This window comes from Centrocercus urophasianus, unplaced genomic scaffold (assembly GCF_019232065.1).
Source record: "Centrocercus urophasianus isolate 14NV4802_14NV808 unplaced genomic scaffold, USGS_Curo_1.0 seq_11, whole genome shotgun sequence".
Lineage (NCBI taxonomy): Eukaryota > Metazoa > Chordata > Aves > Galliformes > Phasianidae > Centrocercus > Centrocercus urophasianus.
In genome coordinates this window covers 66,677,312-66,703,619 of record NW_024884253.1, presented here as the reverse complement: position 1 = coordinate 66,703,619, position 26,308 = coordinate 66,677,312, and the positions used below count along the sequence as shown (strand labels likewise).

The 26,308-nt window shown below is 40.8% G+C and overlaps 2 protein-coding genes across 2 annotated transcripts in view; one reads left to right on the top strand and one right to left on the bottom strand.

Annotated features, from left to right (window-relative positions):
- Positions 1–8,044: 8,044 nt before the first annotated feature.
- On the bottom strand, positions 8,045–24,817 carry SRD5A1 (steroid 5 alpha-reductase 1). The gene is made up of 5 exons (XM_042839245.1): positions 24,504–24,817; positions 22,351–22,517; positions 14,428–14,529; positions 12,749–12,899; positions 8,045–10,478 (listed from the first exon to the last, which is right to left on the bottom strand). The coding sequence occupies exons 1-5, from the start codon at positions 24,815–24,817 to the stop codon at positions 10,412–10,414; spliced, it is 801 nt and encodes a 266-aa protein (XP_042695179.1). The 3' UTR covers positions 8,045–10,411.
- A 362-nt stretch (positions 24,818–25,179) lies between these two features.
- The window catches only part of NSUN2 (NOP2/Sun RNA methyltransferase 2), a 17,150-nt gene continuing 16,021 nt past the window's right edge, over positions 25,180–26,308 (top strand). The window contains exons 1-4 of the mRNA XM_042834505.1: positions 25,180–25,266; positions 25,338–25,495; positions 25,566–25,670; positions 25,773–25,878. Of these exons, the coding sequence (XP_042690439.1) occupies positions 25,180–25,266; positions 25,338–25,495; positions 25,566–25,670; positions 25,773–25,878 (456 nt within the window). The remainder of the gene's footprint in view (positions 25,267–25,337; positions 25,496–25,565; positions 25,671–25,772; positions 25,879–26,308) is intronic.

Here is a 26,308-nt window from a genome sequence, read left to right as displayed (position 1 = left end):
ATGATTTTATGCATAGAAAATTCTCTGTGAGAAAGATAATAAACAAATGCAGTTAATGTTAGATGTATATAAAGCTCTTGGAAGTATTTTTTCTAAGTGGAATCTGAAGAGTTGTATGAAAGAAGATGGTGTACCTTCATGTCTTGATTAATGGAGAATCCCACAGAGAGTTTCTTTTGTAAGAATAATCTGCCATTACTGAATGACAGAGTGAGAGAACTCCTTAAGGAGACACTATTGAAAGTATATGGCAGCGAATTCTTGGAACTAGTCAGGGTTCCTCTCTTGCTCCTATTTGCATTCTACAAGGACCCAAGATCATCTTTATGCTGTCATTCTCTAGGTTTTCACTTAGAGACAGCTGACAGCTGTGTGGATCCTGGAAAGAGCAAGAGATCCTGCTTCAGACTTTCTGATAGCAAAATAATCTAAAAGTAATGCATTACTGCTAGGAGCAATATTATAGTGAAAATGCTTACATTTAGATGAGTTGATGTGCTTTTAAAAAAAAAAAAAAAAAAAGTGGAAGGATGTACCAGACAATCTATAAGAGAACTGATGTAAAATTTGTTTAGTGGGGATGTGTTCTTGAGCCCTCTTGAGCATTGCTAACATGGCACCAAAGAGGGCACCAGCTGCTTCCCTACTAACTCCAGAGGAAACAGTTATGTATAGGAGAATCTCTATGGAAAGAGTTAACAAAACATTATGTGAAAGATGCAGCTCAGTTTTATTAGCTCTCAAGCTAGATCAAAGCCATATTTGATCATGTAAAGGTTTCAAGAAACTAATTGATTTCATGCGGGCAGCTGCCTATTTTTCATTTGTTAACTTTGCCCACTTACTTCATCTATTTAAATAGAAACTGCACCCTTGTAGTGTGCTTCCCTCTCGCTAAGTACGTCTATGTCCTGCATCTCCACCTTCAAAGCTATAGTGTTCAACTGTTCTTGGGTCACAGTTAAATCACTATGACATCTCAGGAAGATTTCCAGAAGAGAAACAGCTTGATGCCAGTATAAAAGTGCTGACATGAGCCATATTAACACTGGCCTATGGATAAGTGAGCAAAGAAGAAGAGAAGATCAAAGGAGAGCAAAAATTTTTTGCAAGGTTTTTAAATGACAATAATGTGGAACAGCTGTAGGATTAGATAGGGGCTGATGAGAATGAGGAGAACAAAGGAGATGATGTGTGGAGATGGAGGTGTTGGCCAGGTGGCCATGCAGGCTCATCTGTCAGCACACACCTTTACCATTTGCTCTTTGAAGGAGCTGAAGTCAAGGCCAAGGATCGGCAAGACAATACTCAGACACTTCTCCTCCAAACTTTCTAACCTCACTCCAGCTTTCTTGCACTAAATTCTTCTAGCTCAATAGTGGAACTAGGTGGCCCCTTTACAGCTTCCTCTGCCTTACTTGATTCATGGTAAACAGCCTTACCATAATTCTTTTCAGTGCATGGACTGTCTGTGACCAAAGACCATCTAGCAATTTACCAAGGCTTCTCCAGTTTGTCTCCATAGACACAGTCAGTGGAGCAGACATGCCTTTGGGATCCTGAAGGCTGCAATTGAACAAAATAAACCACAACATCCCAAGGCCTCCTTGTGATGGTAATGCTTGTATTCTGTCTGTATCATCAGTGAGCATCACAGTTACTTGCAATGGCATTCTCCCCTCCACAGCCATATGAGCTAAATTAAGGAGTCTGTTCATAGTATCAGTGTCCAATCTCAGAAAGCACCAGCTCTACAATAAGCGTGTGAATGAATTGGACTGATGAGCACTGTATGAACAGTACCACATCACTCATTTACTGTGACAAGAGCAGAAAAACCGTGAGGTAGGAGAAATAAAATGTCAGCTGAGGATTTCTGGTTGTCTGGGCTGGTGGTGCTTAGTCTTAGCAAAGGAACAGCTTCTGTCACTCCATACAGGTCATGGGTCTGAGCAAATAGAAAGTGCCATTCCTGCTGCCACGTGCCACAGTGATGCACCTGTAAATTCATAAAGGGCAGCTTTGCTTTTTTCCATACTTCTAAAACACCATAGGTTCAAAGCATCCAAAAGGATGTAAGCAGCCCCAGATTCCTACTGAGAGGCCATGGGAAGGCCTCAGAAGCCAGCAATAAGCTCTGATAATGACTGTTGTTCTTCTCTGCTGAGTGAAAGTTCTGCCTGCCCTGCAGCCTTAAGCCTGCCTTTGAACAATTTGGCCTCCAGTACAACTCTTAAGAAGAAGCTGCTTATTTGTTTTTCATAGTAGCTGCCAAGGGGATACCCTTTTCTTGCAGAAAATGGTCTGATGTTGGCTGAAGCCGTAGAGCAAATAGATCAAACATTCATTCTGCTTGCAGAAAGAAAACTTGCTCAGCATTGTTCTTCTTTTGGTGGAGCGGCAAAGTACATGGAGATCCTTCTCAGATCTGGAACCAGCAGGTTCATCTGAAGACAAGATAGGTGTGCTGTGGGCTGGCTTGGAACCTGGAGAGGCAGGCTGTCTTCATCACTGGGGTGTAGCTGTTTCCTCATTCCGAGTTGATTGGTGATACCTATGAAGTGGATCTCAGGTGATTTCTCCAAAGGTTGTGATAGGGCTTCCTGACAAAAAAATTTATTAGACAGCAGCCAGGATCTAGTCTCTTCATGTAATCAGGTGACAGCCACTAACACACTATAACTCTTCAGCTTTGGAGGATTGTGCAAAATTCTCAGAACCCAGCTAAGTCATGACTACCAGTACTGTGGGTTGAGATTTGTGCTGTCTATGAGTCTTGTGTGATGGGAGAAAACACTAATGCATGGACACAAAATGCATGGAATTAATAACTTTTCTGCAGTCTTTGACTCTCACTTGCTCAGTTCATCTAACGTGAGTTAGGAGGAGTTCAATCAAACTGACCACGCAGACAGCTCCACAGAAATGATTCTGAGCATAAAGCCATTCCACAAAGCCATACTGTCCTTCCCAGCTGCACACATATTCTACTTAATGTTTGAAAAGTGTTTTTTTAACAAGTTTGTTGACACTTTTTTAAAAACACTCCTGTTGATTCCTTCTCTTTTTGATGGTCTAGGTCAAGCTGTCCAGTGGCCATCCTTTCTGATAGTAGTTTTCTCATGGGGTGTTTTATCAAGGACTCAGCCAGTTCCCATGCAATATATAGTCATCCTCCTCTAGCTCCTTATTTGTACAGATAGATCAGTCCCTCACCACCTCTACTAGGGGTTGTCTCTTGATTGTTCTGATCCTTACCTGTGAGAACAATACACAGTACCAAACTATACTCCATACTACCTGTTGGGATGTCTCAAGAGTGCACTGGAGAAATCCACAGCTGACTTGGCTGTGGAGTGCAGACAACTTCAGAATCATCCCTTGCATTGTTTCTTTTAGGAATGGAGAGAGCAACAATGATGAGGATATGTGTACAACTGCTGTCCTGAGAACGTGGAAGCCACCTTTTTAATCTTTTGCTCTGTATTTCTTACCGCTGCACTCTATTTTCTGCATCTCTGTGGCAAGGGAAATTCTTCCCTGCTCTGAGTGCAGATCTTTCCTGTTGACAACAGTATGATAGTGCATAATGTACACTTAGTCTGTCCGTAAGAGTACAATTGCTTGGTGCTGATCTGGAGATAATCCTTTGTTGCTAGTGGTGGCTCAGGCACTGGGCTATCAGACAGGTACAAGTGCTTTTCTAGGCACTCCAGTGTAGTTTGTATCATCTACAGGATAGGCAACACTGCCTCAGCTTTCCACACAGCTGCTAAGAACAATTTATTGTACTTTGCACTGCATGATGTTATTGTTTGTTGGACCTGATTCAAACTATCATGCTCATTTTGGCCACATGGAACCCAGAAAGAATTATGGACAAAATGTTTGGGTCTCATAGAAATTACCTCTGCAGTTACCCACAAGAGTGAAGAGATGGTCTGTGATGTCTCAGGGCAAATCTCATCAATCGCCCAGGAAAGTGTCACATCACATCTGCTATCACAAAATATTTACAGTATACAGTAGGAAAGATAAAATCCCTTCTAGATAAAGTAGGACTCTGGCTGAGTGCCCAGCCTTGCTGCCAAACAGCTGGCCTTGCTGCTAGAGCAGAAAGTTGAAAAAGGAAGTATGTTTATCTGGAGGAATGTGCATGAAGGTTAACAGAGGTAAGAGACCTTATTCCCAGAGACCAGAATTACCTGGAGACCCCACTAACATCCATTCCAAATTCTTGTTGGAGAGCCCTTAACCAAATGTTTATTTAAAATGAAAGCTCATTCAAAGGCTACCATTCAAAATGACCATGGAAGCACAAATCCTTGTATGCTCACAGGATAAAAAATACAGCATTATGGAAATCAGCTTCTATGAACAATGAGAGCTGTGCTATGTTTTGTATTTTTTTCCCTTTCCAACCCAAGCCATTCCACGATTGATTACTTCCAATATTGAGAAAGCATTTGGGTGGTTCACATAAGTTTGTTTTTATCAGCTAGCCTCTCTCATTTGCATTTCTGTCTGGATGGGAAGGCCAATTTGCTCAGCCTGCACATGCATGTGCCAGTCAGCATCATAGTTATTTTTAAGCACGACTACTTCACTTCCAATAGGTTGACAGAGAAGTGAAATTCCTTGTGTGAACATCAGGCAATCATTATGTCTGTGAAGATGACTGTGAAGTGTAGATTTGTGTTTACATCATTGTTTCAGATCACTAAGAAAAATATATTTTGCTAAAAGGAAACCAGCATGGGGCAAAAATATACGATTAGATTTGTCAAGAAACAGAACATTCAAGATGACCAAGCACAGTGAGTGATTTTCCATATCTGCTATCTAACAGCCCCTCTTGTGATTGGTTCATTAGCTTGTCCATAAATTGACTATTTCTTAACAATTAATCCTATATATGAGCAAAACACTAATTTTTTAAATGAAGCTGTTTAGAGAAAATCTGAGCAAAGAATATCCCTGCAGCTGGGGTAGAACTGCAGGCCTCTTTTGTACGCCCAGTTACCAGCTGCTGGGGAGAACATGAATCTACGGTATGGCTATTGTGTTTAATGTCACCTATGTCTAAGCATAGTTAGTTGGGAGTTCATAGTATGTCTGTGTGTGTGTGTGACTGTGAGCAAGGGACATGAACTCAGGTGCTGGTACATAGGTGCCAGCAGTTAGGGAGAGTGGAATCCAAGGGCAGCCACTGGGCAGGTTAAGTGCTTGGGTCCAGCTGCTGCGGGTACACACCTTGTACATAGAAATGTATATATTGCATATATATGCATGATTTAGTGGAGAGTTGTTAGAGTTACGGTAGTATGGTTAAGTTGTGGTTGGACTCGATGATATTTAAGGTCTTTTCCAACCTGAGTGATTCCATGATTCTATATTTCCTACTAACAGACCTTCATCCTGAGCAACCAAAATGGGGGAGTAGGATGAGGCTGTTGGTGCTGTTTGTGTTTGCAGCTGAGCTGAGTGTGCCTGTTTACGCTGTCTGAGGTGGCCAGCTATGTGTGTATATATGTGTCACAGTTGCCTGTTTGTGCATGCGCTTACCAGGAACATGAGCTCAGAGCTGCTACTGGTTGGACCTGAGGCTGTGGAGCTGTAGCAACCTTACCTCTGCTGGATAACTGAATTTGGCAACCCCTGGCATATAAAAGTCTGTTATGCTCATGCTTCATCATACATTCATAGATGTTGATCTATTGATACTGATGTTGCATGCAGTTATCCTCTATCCCATGCAGGACTGTACATTTCTTCTTCCTGGTCTGCACAAGGTTTCTGTTTCCCAGTTCTCAGGCTTCTCAAGATCTCCCTGACTTGGAGCTCTGCTGTTTGTCATTTCAGCCACTCTCTCATAGGTTGCTTCATCTGCAGATCTGCTGGGAGTCGCACTGTTCTTCACCATTCAGGTCATTATTGAAAATACTGAACAGTGTGGGAACCATCCAGCAGTTGGATATTGAGCTGGCTACTGTCCGGTGGGCCTGGCCACCCAGCTGACAAAATTAACTGCTTTAGTAAATACTCAGCTTCTAAACAGGAACGGTGGGGAAGGTGTTCACCTCCCTAAAGTCAGTGTGGCATAGGAAGCTTATCTGAGTAGTGTTTAAAGCCTCTTTTGTTCCCCGTTCAACTCCAGTGTATGGAGATCAAGGTACCACTTCTGCCAAGCTCCTTGCACTTACTGACACATTAAGGCAAAAACAGGAACACACAAAGATGTATGTCTTCCTGGGAGCTGATAAAATGCTCTAAATGGCAGAGCCAAGTCAGGAATAGCTTTTGTCTCTGGCTTTCATCATTGTTATTTCTCATTAATACTCAAAATGAAGTTCCACAAAACAGCCTTCCCTTCCAGCCTCTCCAACTCACTCAACCAACTGGGCAGAGCAGGAGCATCACAGACTTTGTTTTCTTCCTTGACACTTCTCATTGCAAAATAAAAAAACTGATAGCATTTAGCAGAATTGAACAACTGACAAAGCCCTCTACTGCTGACATGCTGGAGCTTGTTCTGGGACCTGTTCTTGTCTGCCTTGGTAGTCCACACATGGCAGAAACTCTGACCTAGAGAAGAAGACTGTCCTCACAGGTGCGACTGTGACTTGCAGTATTTACTCTAGGCAGTGCTTACTGGGAACTGGGAGCTGTGGTGCAATAGGTAGCCAGTTAATCCACATCTGTGCACTGCCCTGATAAAGAAACTCAGAAGAGTATTTAACTGGATTTCACATTTAACTGAAATTAGATAATGCAGTTTATGTTTCAAGTTAGCACTGTATTAACACAGGCACCACATGCTGGAAGATGACATTATTGCTTGATGGAAAATAAAAAACAGTTTGTAATCTGCACTGTTTCTCTCTCTTTTTTCTTTTCTTTTTTTTAAATCTCTTTTGGTATGTATATGAAATAAAAACATTCAGGAAAATTAGCAGGATTATTGCTGTGGTACACAGACTTCATATTACCTACAGACTATCGGCTGCTCTGCATGCTCCGAAGCCCAGCTATCCTTTTCAGACAGAGGGTCTGAAACTTGACAGACTTTTGCCCACAAGTGCAATACAATTATTTTATTGCACAATTTTATTTTTAAAAACTTGCATAAACTCTTGTTTCATCAGGAGCAAATAGCTACAAAGAAAAGCTGAGAGCAGCAGGAATTTGGGTTTCCTTTCAGAGACACCACCATAGCAGTGTAAGTCCTGGCTCCACATGGCATCCAGTTCTTGCTCACCTGTAGTAAACTAAATTTTGGTGGTGGGAAGCACTGCCATATGCAACTATAGAACATCAGTTACATACATTGTTTTATATAAGTTTTCCTATATATAGAAATTTGTCTTGTGATTTCTACATGGTTTGTTTTTTGTTTTTTTTTTTAAGTTTTGTTTTGTTTTTCTTTTGAATGTATATGGTCCAGTTCACATAGCAGTTATTTCAATACAACTTTACTACTACCACAGTTCTCAAGATCTTATTTGGGACAATGAACTCACAGGTACAAAAGTCTTGGCCACCCTCCACAAGTTAAAACAAGGACTGCTAACAGTAAAGTAATCAAGCCAGATGCCACAAACTGTTTTTATGAGTAGGGATCTTCTCTGGGAAAGATGCAGGTAATGTGAGTAGAGATGTCTGTTAGAGATTATGATAGCTATTTACTACCTCACAGAGAGCATACACATTTCCTCCTGGAAACAGCAAACCAGAATTCATTTTTACACTGTTTTCTTTCAAGAAAGACCTCTCAATATCGTATTTTCCCACAAATAGACAAATTCGGGCAAAGATCCTGAAATGGGAGGAGAGTACAAATGAAGTATTACAAACAAAAAAGGAGCAGCATTCAAATAAAAGGTCTAGAATTTGCCCAGAATGATCGTATAATTTTCACCAGTTGTGGTCACCTTGCTGTATTGTATGGTATGTGAGAACAAACTGCCTCAAATACAATTCTGTACTTCAGTTGTGGCAGGTTGCAGCAGTGTAAGTAGAACATTAAAAAAGCAGAAGATTGTTCTTTGTTTACATTTTGATTTTAATATTCCAGTTAACTAGAACACCAGTAATCTCCTCGGAGGAACATGTGTCTCAGATCTCTACTCTGCTACAGGCAAACCATAAAAGCTTAACTTTTAATCAGTATAAATATTTAGCAGCATAGAATCAGAGCAAAATTGATGCATCAGTAGAAATTTCCTGTGAACTACAATAGAAGGCTACCACCTATAAATAGTTACACGTCTCTTGAATCTTCACCTTTTCATTAGAAGGAGTAAACAAGAAGGGATTACAGATTAAGTTGCTGTAGCCAAGTCATTTTTTACTGGCTGTTTGTTACTGTCTGTAAAAAAGCATTAGTGCTTTTTTAACTAAACCCAAAAATACAAATATTAGTTCACTGTAAACCACGCAAGTACTTAAACACTTAGATTAGATGTTGATGCATTTTGCTCTTCTAAAAGGGATACTGATAGCTGGAATTTTTGGATACCCATATTTAAGAACTGCCACAAGGATGCAATAGGGCTTACAAATACCTGGGTATATAAGACAGTCTCTACAATTCTCTTCAGACTATGCTTCAAGTGCTCAAAACAGCTAGGATCACTTGTGATATTACAGTGTGATCAAAAAAAAAAAAAAAAGGTGTAAACATTTTTTAAAAAAGAGATTAAACAATTTGAGAATCAAGCCGTGCACAACAGATACTGGCTTCAAAGGAATGGGTATTCCTAGATTCTCCCTCAGCTGAGCTTCCTGGATGTTGGGAGAGAGCATTACTGGTCACATTCACTATGAGGAGCAGCTGACAGTCTGATGGCTTCACTGCTGGCAGATTATCATTGCAACATGAATGACAGTTTTGCTCCCCTCTTTTCTCTGACTATTTCAGGCAATAACAATAGAATGTGCTACACTTCTTTATACCCTTGATAGACCCATAATGATAGCCATGGCTTCAGTGCACTGAATACTGTGCCAAGGAGAGCAGGAAGAAACCACTGTTAAGCAGAAGTTTGGGTAGCAAAGCACTTTTTCACCACCTATTTCCTGGATATATTTAAAATATATATACATCTAATCTAAAAAAAATTAAGGTAAAAGTTCTTCCCTTTTATTACTTTGATTTCTCTGGTAGTAGAGTAATTCATGCAAAATAATAATAATAATAATATTAATAATAATTTTGAGCTCTGAACAAAGCTTGATGGAATACTGGAAAACTCACTGTTTAGTGAAATTATATTACTAATTTGTCCTGAAGAAAGATTTTCCAAGTACGTGTGCAGAGAGCTTTTTTTTTTTTTTTTCCCACCTTAAGGTTTCTGCAGAAACACTGACTTTTCTCCAATTCTAAAAAGTTACTGAATATCACAAATATGCAAAGGACACAAATATGTGCAAATTCAAGAGTCAGTATGCCTGAGATCCCACCGTGTCTTTGAAATACCACCAGAGTCCTTTTGAATAAAAATATATCAGAGCAAGAACTAATATTGATAAAACAAGAAACAAGCCCTATGATTTTCCATTTTTTTAAAATACAAAATAATTTAGCTCACTATCAATAAGAAAAGGCTTTTATAAAAAAAATAAAAACAAAACTACATAATAAGCAAAATCTACAGAATATTAAAAAGAATCATTTATCCCTAATAAATAATGCCCTCTAAAATAATATTGAGCAGAAAACACATGTTGAGTATCATTTGAGATGGCTATGAAATTTGAGAGGTAGATGTTTAAAATCAATCAGTTACTTGGGAAAGGCACTGCTATGGCTATCAATGTAAACAGCATTAAGTTTTATCTCTGTTTTGTTCATATCTGCACAGGAGTGCAGAGGAGATGAAGAACATCTCTCATCTCACAGTATCTGTATTCATTTAATGTCTTTGGTCTGCATCTGATCTCCTGAAATGGAGGGCAAAGGGAAGAAAGAATAAGAAAGGCGATCAAATCAATCCCACTGGTGTATGTAGACAAGGAGAAAACTGAACACAGCAGCCAGATTGTACACTGAGGGTGACTGTGTCATAGCACAATCCTCAGATGAGAACACCAGAAAACTATAGGCTGAAACTGAAGCATCAGAAATCCTGTACAACAGTTTCCATGGTATGAATTCAGATGTCTTGTCTTATGTACTCACGGTGGTGATGTGCCACTGCGAAAGCACTTCTGTTCCTGTTCACCATGCCCGCTGAGTTTGGGGTCTTCATTACAAGGAAAAGCAGTAACAAACAGCACTGATACAAAGGCTTTGTCACAGTGATGAGAATACATTAGCTGGGTAACACTCATGAAAAGTGTTACTTGTTCCAAGAAGTAACCATTTAAAAATGCTGCTACCGTCAGAACCAGATGGTATTTAGGTAATAAACTAATAGACAAATGGAATCACAATTTTTCTATTCTTTGGGTAGTCTTCAAATTTCTCAAGGTACCATCTGAAAAAAAAAAAAGTCCAAATCTGTTGAGTATTGCATCTTCAAAACACTTTCAAGGAAATTAAGTAACTGCACAACACAATTTAAGCAATATGTATTTTTCAAATCCAAGCCAGAAAATAATGTCTTTAAAACCTACTCTGGATAGAAAACTGCTATTTACCATACACACCCTAAGGAAATCTGATTTTGAGGTACAACAAAACAAAGCTACCACTTCCAACAGTGAGAAATCAAACTAGTAGTGCAATGAGAGCAGCCAGGGAAGGAATGGCCTATTGTAATAAAATGTATATTGCAATGATTCCTATTTGTATTTTAGAAGCAGAGGAAAAAATAATATCCAAGGCAATAAGTCAAATTTTATAATGACTACATAAGCAAGCATGATACTTTACACCTGGTTCTGGATAGAAAAACCCTCAATTCCAGTCAGAGTTCACACAGTCAAACACTGCAGTAGCTTTACTAGTTCCCTTCAACAACTATCACTATTTTCACATCCAGACAATTACAAAAAAAAAACAAACCAAAAAAAAACAACTGACCAACCAAACAAGAAAACCACATTACACTAATAGATGCTATTACATCACTTTATGGCAAACACATTTACTCCTGTTTAGTACTTATTCTGCTTCTCTAATATAGAAAAAAGTTAAATAATCTAGCTCCTCAAAGTTGCAAGTGTTCACATTAACAGAAATTAACTGAAAGACTGAAGTTGGAATAAGCAGAGAACGAAACTCTCACAATAATGCACAACTAATTTTGATGTTGTTGCTGGCTTACAGTTTCAACACTGAATAATGCACGTTGCCTGTTTGCCTAGTGACACACAAGAGGAAGTTCTGTGACTTCTATAGAAAGCATGCATTGCATGATTACTTGCAGTTGTGTGATACCAACATTATGCTATTATATCATACATTACTTTTCAGTAATTTATTCCAAGTTTGTAAAATTGAAACTTGCTTAGATTTGCTATTTTTGCTTTTGCTTTTTCCCCACTTCACTCCTTTTATTAAAAAAAAACCATTGCTTCCCTTAATGCAAATTAATACCTTTAACAACCTTTAGGGTTTTTCATAACACTCTAATTACAAAAACATGAAAGAGTTTTACCAAGGCTTAAGATACACAGAAAGAAACCATGGAATTTGAGTCCAAAGAACATAATAGATGAGGAAAGACTGAACAACCTGATTGGTTCCTTCCTCACCACCTGGGCTGCAGAGGAAGAGGACAGAGGGTTATTTCTGCATACAAGTACTGGAACAGGAGACCTAAGATAATGGAGCGAAAACCACAAAGAAAATGCAATTCCTTGCAGCTGGGATGCAATGGCCTCATGCCAAACTGCAGACTAGAGACTAACTAGTTGAGTACCAGCTCTGCACAAAAGGGGAAAGAAATTCTGGTGGACAGGTTGAACATCAAGTTCAGCATGATGGATCCTTGCAGTGACAACAGCTAGCTGCATACTGAAGTGCTTTAACATGTACAGCGTCCCAAGTTAAGGCAAATGCTTATTCACAACTATTCAACAGTCAATAAACCATATCTAGATTACTGCATCCAATTTTAGGCTTTCAGTATGCCCAAAAACTCAGGAAGAGTTCAGCAGATGGTCATCTAGACAGCTGTGTAGCTGGATCATTCAATACGCAAGGAAGGGTTGAATTAACTAGATTTGCTCAAGTTGGAGGAAAGAAGTTTAAGTGGAGCATTTAATTGCAGTCATCCACTATCCACAGAGATATTAGAGAGAAGACAGAGCCATATCCCTCCTGGAGGTGTGCAGAAAGTGGTCAAGAGACAGGGATAAAAGTTGCACCACAGAAAATTCCAGCCAGACATAAGGAAAAAGAATTATTCCCTATGTGAACGGCAAAGCTCTCAAACAAGATATTTTTCCTCAGAGGTGCTGGAATCTTTGTCCTCAGAGGAACTCTGAACTCAAATGTATGAAGCCCTGGACAACCTGATATAGCAGTGAGGTTATGAGCAGGTCAGAGTAGGTCTTCACAGGTCCAGAATGAACTACATTCATTTAATGAATAGCCATGACCACCTCATTGTATGTTGTGTGCTTATGCTTCACTACCCTACTGAAATCTTGTCGCGTTTAATACTACTCAGAATATTCTCTCATTCTCCACAGCAGTAACAGCTTTTCACTAGACTTGTTCTGCAACATCTCTGTGGTATAATTTATGAAATGGAAATGAAGTGTGAAACAGCAGAAATTATAAGACACAAACACTTACTGGTGGTGTTGCTTTGCCCTTGAACCCAAAATGAAAAGCGTACACAGTGCAAATGCAAGGCTTTCAATAGTGCAGCAGGCAAGAGCAAATCCAAACCATTCCAGGATCTCTCCGAAGAAGTTGGCTCCGCTGACATATTCAAACATTCCTCCTGAAGGCAGAAAGGGCAGGATTACTTTAAAAGCACATTAATCAAGGAGATCTTAGATAGTACTTTCACTGCAAGTCTAAGACCACCCATATCATCAGTGTCTCTTCGTATATTTTTTAAAGCAGTAGAAACAGCGTTTTGCAGTTCAGGCTGTCTTATATAGGATTGTTTCAGTCTTCATTCTTACCCAGCTCCATTTATCCTTTAGAAATCACAGGGGAAAAAAAAAGCCAATATACTTAGTAATAGAAGTGACTTCATGCCTCCTTAAATCAGTGACAGTGACATCAAGCTGGCATTGACCATGAACTGAACTTTTTATTTTAAATAAACAAAAATTAAAAAGCAATCCCTTTTAAATAGTCTCATAAAATATCCCTATACTTCTTTAGCATACAATACTTCAATAAATTGAAGAAATTACGCATCTCAGGTAAATGATGAAAAATATTATTCAAAATTCAAGTTTCAAACTTGTCCTCTAGTTTAAGATGTGTTGCCCTTTTGTTCTTGCATCCTGTCAGACTTAAAGATCTTAACTACAAGTACTTCAACACTGACCCTCACAAAACAAAAATTATCAGTTTGTGTTAGGTGTATTTTACAGCCAATTAGGCATAAACAGTCAGTACTCACCCGATGGGAGAGTTATAAAATAAGAACTTTCACCCCAACTCCAAAGTTAACATACAAACTGACATCACAGTAAGCACCATGCCAATGGAACCAACCAAACAAATATTTGCAAACTGTAGTAAAGGACATGTTTTGACCTTGCTTTAATTACTTTGCTTTTGTGACAAAACAAAAGCAGAATTCCAGTGCTTAATTTGGATAAGTAATATTAAAAAAAACAACTCCTCTTGATCAAGCAGCAAAGAACATCTTTTTTCCTTCTGAATATTTCACAGCATAGTAGTATTCATTTGCAGTAGATGCAAATCCAAGTGCCCATGTAAAGATAAAACTATCTTCTTGGTGGAAAAAATAATATGAACTCTAAGAAACCATTTCCTAAGGTGGACAAACTGCTTTTACAAGTTTCTTCTCAAATCATAACTTATTACCTCTAAAAAGATAATACCAAGCTTTAGAAGGTCACATTTACAGATTGGAATATCTATTTATGTTTGAAGATTCTTCTTGAGGTCACCTAGTGCAACTCCACCCTGTTCAAGCAGGGTCAACTACAGCTGGAAGCCCAGAAAAATGTCCAGTCAGGTTTTCAGCATCTCCAAAGATGGAAACTGCAGAGTCTCTCTGGGCAATCTACCCTATATTCTTTGACTACCCTCACACTTAGAAATAAATAGAATTGTGTGTTCATATAGGATTTTATGTGTTTCTTCTGTGTCTGTTGCCTTTTTGCCTGTCAGCAGACACCACTAAAAAGAACCCAGCTTCTTTATCTTCACTGCCTCTCATCAGATATTTACATCTGTTGATAAGATCATCATAAGTATTTTCTTTTTCAGGTTGAACAGCCCCAGAACTCCTCCTGAAAAATGCTATACAGATTATTGATTACCTCTTGGTATCTTGTAACCAGTTTCTCCAGGTTTTCTCAGATTTCTGAGGATATGATCAGAATGAATATTGATTGCCATGCCGATCAGCCACCCCATGAAACCTGAAAAGAAATATTCAGAATATTAGTCTATAGTACACTGAGTGAAAATAATCAGAAAACAAAGTAACAGGTAACATATTAGGCATGTTACCTCAAAGCAGTCATAATATAGTAATGTAAAGCACTCTAAGCGGTTCTAGTGACTCCATGGACAATCCCAGTTTCACAGTGAGCTCTCAGGTAAATAAGGCTTGTAGCAATTTCTCTGGACGGAAACATTATTTTATGTATGAAGTGTTACTCTTGGGTGATGGACAAAAATAAGCACATATTTATGTGCATGCATGCATACATACACATATGTACTATGTATATCTTCTAACTTCAATATCAAAAACCAAACACATCAAAATTTTAAACAACATGGAAAACTAGTCATTCTCATTCCTATGTAAAACGACACACCTCAGACTTCTTTTTAAATGACAATATGCCAAAGTTCCTGCAGCAGACTGTTTTGTAATTAATAGGAATGAAAAAATACAGTAGATTCTCGTGCAAGACTGACAAAGATAATATCATCATACTCCTAGAAGTTTAGGGTAGGAACTTGGTAAACCTAGTCTTGCTGAGCATTAACAAACTCTTAGCTTGAAATTATTCACCAAATAAAAGGGGGAAAAAAAAGAAAAAGAAAAAGAAAAGAAACCATGTAGTTTAATATTATGGAAAAATTTCTGCTGTAATTTCTCAAATTCAGTATCAGGTTGTAATAGATTTCTCTGCAATCTAAACCAGAAATTTATTCTAAGATTACTGGAACTAAAGAATGAATGCTAAGACCCAATTTGCATAAAACTGTGGGCAGTTCCAGGCATCACAATATAGGAAGGACATAAAGCTATTAGAGAGCATCCAAAGGAGGGCTACAGAGATGGGGAGGTAAGCTGCAGTCCCTTGCTTTGGTGTTGTTTTTCTTCCGTTTTGTTGGTTTGTTTTTTTTTTACAGGCCAGAGAAGAGGAGGCTGAGGGAAGGCCTCATGGAGACCTACAGCTTCCTCAGGTTCTTCACCAGAAAGTGGTTGAGCACTGGAATGAGCTCACCAGGGCACTAGTCACAGCCCCATGCTTCTGGAGTTCAAAAGCTATTTATTAGACAATGTTCTCAGACAAAGGTTGTGGCTTTTAAGTGGTCCCATGTAGAACAAGTTGGACTCAATGGTTGTTGTGTGGTCCTTCCAACTCAGGATATTCTGTGACTTATTGTGAAGGTGAAATAAAGAGCTGAGAGAGGCAAAGGATCAAAACTCTCTACAAATTTGATAATTCTACAACTTAATACTGTCACATTCAAAGATACACAGAACAAAGATAACTGATATCAGAGTAGCTTGTTGCTTCAGTTGCGGTCTAACTTCTACAAGACAGGAAAAACAGGAAAAAGCATACTTAGGTTAGCACTTAATTGGGATTTTTTTTTCCCCATATATGACTTGCTGTGAGTGTGTGTTTGGTAATACTAGCAAAAGGGATAAAGATAGTTGGTATACAGTAAAAAAAATGCATTAACCTAATTAGAAGGGTACATTTAACAGCTCTAAGTCATTTGGGAGTTCAACTATTTGAACAGAAACTAACTGAGGAGTCTGACAGGCTTGTCATTAAGAAAAAGAAAACCATGAACAACACCTTACATCAGTCAAAGCATATAACTGCAGGAAAAAAAAACAAAAACTTTTTAATTTATTTTTTAAAGTTGTTAGTGTGTCAATCTTATCAATGTATCTGGTCTGATAAATCAATCTCCACAAACCTCAAAGGCCTCCATGATGGCAAATGCTTGCCTTCACACAGCTGTTGGAATTCATTTTGCAAGATCAAAGACCCATTTGTTTGTGCTTGCTTTAAGCACATGCCATTCATTAAAAGATCTGCCAACATTTTAATTCAATATCAACAATAATTAACCGGCTGCTATCACTGCTGCTACTGGGGAACAGAAGCTGTTAGCAGCTTTCTCAGGAATACACTGTTTCTGTGAAGTTTCATTTGTAACCACAAATTAAGCTGTAAATCTTTTGAAAGCCAGCTTGAAACAAGCATCCCTTAACATTATTTGAAACATGAGCAAAGTGAGATGTATCCTATCCCAGTTCTAACTTAACAGCAGGCCTATGAAGTCCAGTGAGAACTGTTCTGAGAAGCTATCCATCTATATCTTATGGCACGCTGCTTTGAACGGAAAGGAAACACGTACAGTCAGACCAGACCTTTCTATGCAGTATCTAAACAAAGTTCTGGGAAAGTTACATTCTGATCATCTTAGGATTGCATAATGAACTTCATATTAACCAGAAAGACATTGCCTCTCTTCCAGCCTTAGCTGCAAACAGGCACCAATCAACTTGTCTTTGTTGACTAAAATACAGAACCATTCCTCCTGTTACCTTGTGGAGCACAGTTGCCAGTAACAAGCATGAATGCTGATCCCTCAGATTCAGAACTTCTGGCCCTAATGCAAGAACACATTTTGAGAAAACCAAGAAAACTCTAGGCTTGATGCATCTTATTTACTGTTATCTTGTGTCACTCAGCAGGATGGCTTACCCACTTAATCCAAGGTTTCATAGAAATAAAAACTGTAGTATAAAGGTTACAGTGTTCTGCATCCTCAGGTTTTGTTGCAATAAAGCACATGATATACCAAAAAAATCCAGGATTGAAATTCACAGTTTTCACCTTTCTGTTTAAATTTCTGGCTATATGTCATCTTTGATAAAAGTATTCCTTAATTGCTAGGAATAGACAAGATTCAAGTTTTTCCACACAGGCCAATTGAATTGAACCCACCTGCAGAAACACTGAATTTTATTTGGATCAAGCACAAGGGCTGCTCTGACAGAAATGCCTTTTTATTATGTTGGTCCATGACATCAGAGAGATGATGGTATAGCAGTAGAGACTGAACTTTCCCCTCAATATCCCATTACATTTTGTTGTCATGCGACAGATGGCAGCAGAGGGGCAGTCTTACAGAATGGTGTCTGACATGGGAGTGCCTACTGTGCAGAAGTTTGTCAATGTATTCCTCCATGCAGAAAAAATTGCACCCGTTGACATTCATCTGCACTTGCTGAATGTTCCTGGAGACCAAACAGTGGATGTGTTCACAGTGAGGGATGGGTGGTGCATCTCAGCAAGGGTGACAGGTTACCTCTGCTAGGGTAGACTGTTAAAAGCATGGCATGCAAGCCCTTGTTGACTGCTGGCAAAAAAAATGCACAACTAATGGTGGTGACTGGGTTGCAAAATAATGTTTCGCAGTTGAGAATCTGTTTGATTAAGTGGTATTTTTGTATCTGTTGTATTTCCATGGAAATAAGTAAGAGGCATTACTTTTGGAGCTTCTGAGCCAAGTCACTTCACACTCCAGATGTAATTTTTGAGTGTAAAGGTAACACGTTAAGTCTTTCAGACTATTCTCTTTCAATACACAGAAAACCAAAGGAATTTGATTGCCAGCTTTCTTTTCCGTTGTTGCCTGCTGCCTGCTTCCATGTTGATTATGAAGAAAGATTTGACTGCTCTAAAGAGAAACTAAAGTTGCTGTGTGAAAGTCCTTTCCATATTTACCTCGGTAAGTTTAAAATATTGCTTGATTAGCTTGTTTCATTCTGCTTACAAGCAGAATGTAGACCTGTAAACACACACATCTCTTACTCATAGCACAGAGCAGAAAGTTTTCATTAGTAATCAAGCTATGTAAATGCTGTATGTCTTATACTAAAATTTATCATAACCCTTTCAACTATAAATTCAACATAATTACTCAAGATAGATTAGATGCCAATATATTAGATCAACACAAGGAATTCACAGATGAATTCAAATATCAAGATTCAAAAGTACAGAGCAACTCAAATGTTTTTAGGAAAGCATATCATTTGAATGTCTTTTCTTTCAAAAATAAATCTCTATCCAGACAGAGGGTGTTCAACTCTTACTATACCTAAGTATAAAAAAACGTTTGCTTCTCTTGCATTAGTGGCTATGCACTAACTTGCTAATGGCCAGAAAAGAAAATGAAAACATACCTTGAAAAATAAGGGATTTTTAAATTTGTACTGTAAGATACGTGTATCGTTATTTCTATCTATACGGTAATTTGAAATCAATTTTCTTGAATAGTACACAAATTAATTGTACTCAAGTGTAAACCGCATTTCTACTAATACAATCCAGTATTAACACAAGAAAAAACCTCTATACTGAAAGTTATAATCAGTTCCATGCTGATCTTCAATTTTAGAATTTAGAATCCTTTAGTTTTTCTTAAATGCAAGTACAATTCTGAGAATGCTGCCTTTTGGGAGCACTGTACTTCACTGTCCGTATTCTCATGTCCTCATCATGGCTGAATCTTGAGACTCCACTCTACAAGTTGGGCCATGATCTGCATGACTTGGCTTCTGCCCAAGGTAAGTCTTGATAGGTAAACAGGAAGGAGTCAGTGTACATCAGTAGGTTCTCAGATCTACAGGATGCATCATGAAATACAGATGACCTCTCAAGACACATGACGTGGGAATTGGAGTTGGACTTGATGATCCTTATGAGTCCCTTCCAACTCAGGACACTCCATGATTCAAAAGGATTTTTTCATCCATCGGTATTAAACCTGGAAATTAAGGCTTCATGTAATACTAAAACACGTGCATAAGAAGGACAGTTTCCTGTTTACTACGTGTTCATTGCTCTTGTTTTCCCAATCACCTCTGCCCACATAGGATCTATCTTCCAAAAAAATGTACTCCTGCTCTGCAGGCTAATTCAGAGTGACAGCATGGTAAGTGCCTTCTGACTCACCTCCCCATTCCAGGTTTCAGGAATACGTAAAGCAAGTTGCTGTATAGACACAACAGCTAGGTCAGCTTCCATGGACCCAGATAATGGCATTGCCCATGCTCTTTCCATGGCTACTCTGTGTACAGAGCAGAGTAAGAACGTGTTGCCTGACTGACAGAGTTAGCTGTCAACATGAGAAAGCAATTGAATGGGGATTTAGATAATTAGAACAGCATAAGGTACACCGCAAGAGTTTGATGAAGCTAAAGCAAGGCAAGAAAGGAAGGATCTACTGACTGGAAGTACACACAACTTTAGTAAGAACTGGTGTGAAAGGGTAACTGTCTGCAGATGACTGATCACACGTGCAGGTGCATAGGAGCCTGTTAATAGCATCAACCACTTCAAGGTACCATGAGTACTCCTGCTTTTCACAAGTTCTTTATTGGCATGAGACATATGCTTAAGGATCATAGTGTTGTTCCCATATTGCTCTGCATTTCAATGGTTTTATCAAGTCTTGTACCACATTTGAAGCAGAACATTCCAGTTTTCTTTCAAAACAGACTAGTTTGCTGCTCTGAACAAAGCCAACACAGTTCACAGAAATCAGAAATCACAGAAACATGGGAACTGCATTAAAAGCTACAAAACTGCTCCAAATCAATGAACTCTTAAAGACCTGCAAGCAGACACTCAGTAAGGATGCACAAATAGAAAACACATCAGTTCCCTGCAAACCTCCACTACTGTGGTTAATTAGCCGCACCTTTCCTAATTTCTGTGTTCACAGCAAATTTATCTCATTTCAGCTTCCAGTTACAGAACTTAATTGGTCTTGCTGCATACTGACACACTGCCATTTTTGTTCTTCATATAACTTCATATAAGATCTACTGAGGGATAGCACTACAATGAAATGCAAAGTATATAAAAAATATTCACTTTTCCCACATCATCCCCCTTTTCAGGGGATCTAAAGCAATATTTTTGACTTAAAAGGTGTTCTTATAGTCATTAAAGCAACACGTCTTATGACTAGCAGTACAGGAAGTACATATAAAAATATATTCTAAACTAGTACTACTTGCAAACAAAATTCCTACACAGAAATGTTCACAACTGAAGGCAGCTGAACCTAAATATTTCCATTTATTAACTTGTATCTTTCAAAAATCTTTGAAAAAAGAGCATTTAAAAAAGCAAAAACAAAAAGAAAAAACAAAGAAGGAAGATCAAGCAAGGCTTATCACATAGCATTTTAAATGATCTTGCAGTAAGGAGGCATTAATTTATGGCTCATGACTCATGTTTACAGCACTGCATTGAGATCACCTTTTGATTAAGGTACTGGATTAGGATACCGGAAGCTGAAGTTTTATACTCTGTATTGCATTTGTCTTTACAAGTTTTGATCAGCTGATCTTTTGATTTTTTTTTTTTTTTTTGGAACCAAATGTAAGGAGACTGAAGTTTCAAAAGTACTGAGGGAGTTACAGATACAGCCATCTAGGTGCCTACCTCCCACTGAAGATATTCCCTCGTACCTCACATTCTCTATTTTTAGAGCACATACAGTACTTCTTCCTAATCTTCACAAGATGAAGAAATTTAAATAGAATAATCGCAGTCGTTACAGCATTTAGCACAGCGATCCTCTGTTGCCATCCACAATAACTCTGCAGTAAAGGCCAAACTTCCTTATTTTTGCTGTACAAGGCATGAGAAATCTGTGAGAAACACTAACTTGCTCTGATTCTAGAAGAGAAAATATTCTGGCTTATCTTCAGACCATAGAGACCCTTCTTTAGAGACTACCTTGGAAAACGGTTTTATTTTTGACAGTAGGTAAAAGTAGATGCTTAGGAAACATAAGAAACTTAGTAAACTTTAAGTAAGTAAGTAAAGTAAACTTTCTTACTTACTTACCTAAGTAGAAACTTAGGAAAAAATATGGCAAGGAATACTTCATGCAAACACAGAATCACCAGGGTGATTCAACCATAGAATGACCAGGGTTGGAAGGGACCTCAAGGATCATCAAGCTCCAACCCACCTGCCTCAGGCAGGGCCACCAATCTCCACATGTAATGCTAGACCAGGCTGCCCAGGGCCCCATCCAACCTGGCCTTGAACACCTCCAGGGATGGGGCATCCACAGCCTCTCTGAGCAGCCTATTCCAGCACCTTACCACTCTCTCTGTAAAGAACTTCCCCTCAATATTCAGCCCAAATCTTCCCTCTCTCAACATAAAACCATTTCCCCTTGTCCTGCCATTATCTGTCTTTGTAAAGAGTTGACTTCCTTCCTATTTGTAGGCTCCCTTTAGGAACTGGAAGGCTGCAATGAGGTCATCTTACTCTATTAATTACATGCTTGGCTCCAAGAGTAACTATAACCTAACCTCCCCATAGGGATGAATGATCAACCCCATCAACTTATCCTTGTGGGGCAGTTTTGCTCTTTGACAAAGTACATCAGTATTATGACAGAGTCTTTTGACATTAAAAGTGGTATGCTGCTATTCATCACCTGCCATAACTCCATTAATTTGTTTTTTTTTTTTGGTTTTTTTTTTTTTTTTTACCATGTACAAACCTTCAATATCTGTGACATCAATAAAAAAAAAGGAATTTTAGTTTAATCAGTATGTTATGTGGAAAATCTCTGATTTGTTCTAAACCCATGAACTGCAACTTCCACTTACGGCCTCAATAGTGACATAATATATTCTTATTCACTTTGGTGTCAAAGAACAAAGTAAGCTCACCTAGTGCTGACACCAGAGAAAAAATTCTCAGTTCACAGCTATAAAATAAAATTAAAAAATAGGATTAGAAAGCTTTCAGCTATACTACAGCAAACAAGATAACTAAGCTTATTTGGAATGCTGTGAAAAAAAGATCTAAAATGTGATTGAAGGTATTATAACTTTAGCTTAAAAAAAACAAACGAAAAACAACAACAACAAAAAAACCTGTGAAGATAAAGGGAAATTTCTACTCTTAATGTTCTCATAGGATATTTTAACTTACCTGCAATGAAACAAGGGCGTTTTAACCAGTCTGAAGGGTACTCTGCATAGGTGCTTAAGCTTCGGCCTTGCAGATATCCATTGTATATACAGAAGAGAAGTGCTAGTAGGAAGGTGAAAAATGGTGTTGGCTTTCCTTGCCGGATCAGAAAAGGAAATATGAGTGCCCTATAACAAACAAGGAAAGAAAATCTGTTGCATAAATAAACATAAAGGATGCTTTCAGCGTCCAGACTTGCAATCCATAAACCATATCCTGCTTGCCAATTTCTCAGCAGTCTTTGATCTCAGTTCAGGTGGAAAGTTACACTTGTTTTAGCACCTAAATATTCAATTTGTTGTCTAACAAGAGTTAAGAGACCAATCCTCCCCCGGCTGCTTACAGCAGAAATTTTGAGCGTTGTATCCAAAGCAATTACTCTGATTGGAGTGGCAAAGACAAATGATGTTCAACACAACATAATGTTCTCCTGCTTTATTCCTCAACCTTAAGTGGCATAATCAAGCATTCTGAAACGAACCCGGACTCATAAACCCTACATGCAAAGCCTATCAGGATTTTCAGGTGACAACATCAATGTGAAAGGCATTGTGGTAGATGATAATACTTTACCTAACCAAGATATCTTGCAACAAACAGCTCTGTCATCCTTATCTGTACGGAATAAGGCACCATACAGTGAGTAAGATACTAAGAAAATGGACAAGTGCATTACAAACTGCTGAGCTGAAACATCAGAACAAATCAAAACAATAATTATAGCTATACCAGACAACACACCAACAAGCGTAGGGGCACACCTGTGTACTTTTACACACTGTAGGCACTTCTGCAGGGAAGCCAGAGCACAGGACAACTGGTGAATCACCTGCTTAGCTTCTCAGGTTATACTATTGCTTCATCGTAAAATGTGATAATCTAGCAGGTGTTTTGACAACTTCTCTATCTTTATGGCCTATGAAATCATTCACAGAAGATGGATTGTCAAGTGCGGAATATTCATGGTTTTGAAAGAAAAGAGAAAGAGAATCCCGTTGAAAGTAACTTAATAGAGCTCTCTTGCCTCCTGGCCCTAAAAGTCACTTGAAATATATTAATTGCTTCACTCTGACAGTCTCAGTATGCCCCAAGAAAACTGTTGCAGAAATGACAAATCCACAGCTGTCATTCCATTTGGGCAAGAAATCCCAATGGCTCTTCCTGGAGGATTAAATGAGCAAACAAACAAACTCCAGACAAGAAAAGCAAGTGAATGTTTACGTGCTCTACCCCGTACAGCGAGCCAACTCCTGATCACGTATTGATTTAACTGGGATCTATAACAATACAGGACTGGGATCACAGAAGTGGGAATGTTCTTCAGGTGTCTGCCAGCTACTTGAGGACTCCTGTCTCAAAGTATCAGTAGAGTCACAGCCATTAAGGCTGGACAAGCCCACAAAGATCATCCAGTCCAACTGCCAGCCCATCCTCACCATGTCCTCAGTGCCACATCCACATATTCCTTCAGCACTTCCAGAGACACCAACTCCTCCACCCCTGCCCCCCCCCCCCGGGCAGCCCGTGCCATCGCCTCACTGCTCTGAGAAGAAATTTGCCCTAACAACCAACCTGCACCTCCCCTCTTGCAACTTGAAGCCATTCCCTCTCATCCTATCGCCAGTTACTTACAGAAGAAGCAAAACTCCAGTGGTTTGAAAGAAAAAGCATAATGAATTCATTAATTGACCTGATTATGCCGAGCCTACCACATTACGACAAACCGAAGCCGACGAGAGCTATTTCTCAGTACGCCACCACTAGCGAAACAGTCCCACCAGCATTATGTAATCAGAAAAACGATATTGCCACACAACATCTGCCTGCTGATTCCAGCTTTCCTATACAGTAACGATACGCCGAGACCCCATTCCAAAGCCATTCATGCTTTTACGAAGGGAGGGACGGGAAGCGGAGGCGCAGTCCCGTTCGCAGAGCCACCACGTCAGCCCCACGGCACGGCTCAAGCACGCAGCGCCGGCAAAACTGCCAGCCCAGCACAGCAGCTATAAGCAGGACTGCGCCGAAAGCCCTTATCGTATCGCTGCCCCGTTCCATACCGCCGAGATCCGACAGCGCGCGGCACCCCGGAGCGCCGCCCCGACCGCCCGCACCTGTGCACGTAGTGCAGGATGAAACAGCTCAGCAGGACGGCGTTGGGCAACCGCCAGGCGGGGATGCAGGCAGCCAGAGCGAGCGGGACGAGGAGCGCGGGCAGCTCCTGCAGCAGCCAGGCGGGCCGGGCAGGCAGCAGCCAGCCGAAGCGCCGCGACGAGTAGCGCCCGTAGGGCATGGGGATGAATCGCAACAGCAGCGCCGAGACAGCGCCCAGCGCCACCAGCCCGTAGGAGAGCAGCTCCAGCAGGCGCTGCTCCCGCGGGCCCGCTGCCCGCTGCCAAAACGCGCAGAACGTGCCGCCGCCTGCCATGTCGCGCTACACCCGGTCGAGCCGAGACGTCCTGATGCGCCTCCATCCATCGGGCAGACCGCGGCACGCCCACCAACGTCGCGGACCAATCGGCGCAGAGGAGCGGAGCCTCACGCCTCACGCCGGCCGTGGGTTGGTGGAGGAGCCGGGGGGCGGGGCAGGCGGCGCGGCGGTTCCCATGAGCGGAAACGGGCCGGCGGTAGTGCAGCCCGGAAGGAGCGGTAGGGACGGGCCGGCGCACGCGCGTTGCTGGCGGGCGCGCGTGGACGTGAGGCGCGTGGTGCGGTCGGTGCCCCATACAGTCGCTAAGAGGGACTGGAGCTGCTGCACCGACGGCGGGGGTCGGCAGGCGCCTGCTCGCTATGGGCCGCCGGGCGCGGGATCGCCGGCGGCAGCTGCTGCCGCAGCAACGCCGGGAGCGGAGCGGCGGCGGCGGCGACGACCAAGCGGTGAGAGGCGGGGCGGGAGCGGAATGGGCCGCGGCGGGGCCGGCGTGCTGACGGGGCCGCGCTGGTTGTAGGGCTGGACCGGCGGCTACCCTGAAATCGTGAAGGAGAACGAGCTGTTCGAGCGGTACTACCGGGAGCAGCGCATCGTGCCCGACGGCGAGTGGGACGCCTTCATGGCGGCGCTGCGGGAGCCGCTGCCCGCCACGCTGCGCATCACTGGCTATAAGAGGTGAGCGGGGCCGGGGGAGGGCCGGGATGCGCCGGGAGTGGCCGTTGAGACACCGCGCCGTGCCTTGCAGCCACGCCAGGGAGATCCTGCACTGCCTGAAGGAGAAGTACTTCCGGGAGCTGCAGCACCTGGAGGTCGACGGACAGAAGGTGGAAATGCCGCAGGCGCTGAGCTGGTAATCCCGCTGTTGGGGTGAGGCACCCATCAGGCCTTCTGCAACCACTGTGCCAGACTGGTCTGCAGCCTTTTGCCTTTGGTTTCCCCTTTCCTCCTGCAGGTATCCGGAGGAGTTAGCGTGGCACACCAACCTGAGTAGAAAAATCTTGCGTAAGTCACCGCAGCTGGAGAGGTTTCATCAGTTTCTGGTTAGCGAGACAGAGTGTGTAAGTTCAGACCTTGGTACTTCTTTTGCACTCCGGGCAGATCTTTATTTCAGTGCAGTGTCAGAAATTGCAATGATACCCATCAGAAACTGATTAGCTCAGAAAAAGTGGGGTCTTGTGTTGCTGTTGACAGCAATTCATCCTGTACCTCTGCTACGTCCCTACAATTATGAATATTTCTCCTGAGCTAGCAACCATGTTGTTGGTTTGGGAATGTGAGAACTCATGCCTCCGAAATACAATTGTCTGAGTGAGAAGGGACCCTAAAATGTCCAACTCCCTTGCAGTAAACAGGGATACCCACAGCTGGGTCAAATTGCTCAGGGCCCTGTCTAGCCTGACCTTGAATGTCTTCAGGAAAGGGGCTTTGGCCACCTTTCTGGGAACCCAGTACTATTGCCTCACCAAAAAGCTTTTTTTTTTTTTTTTT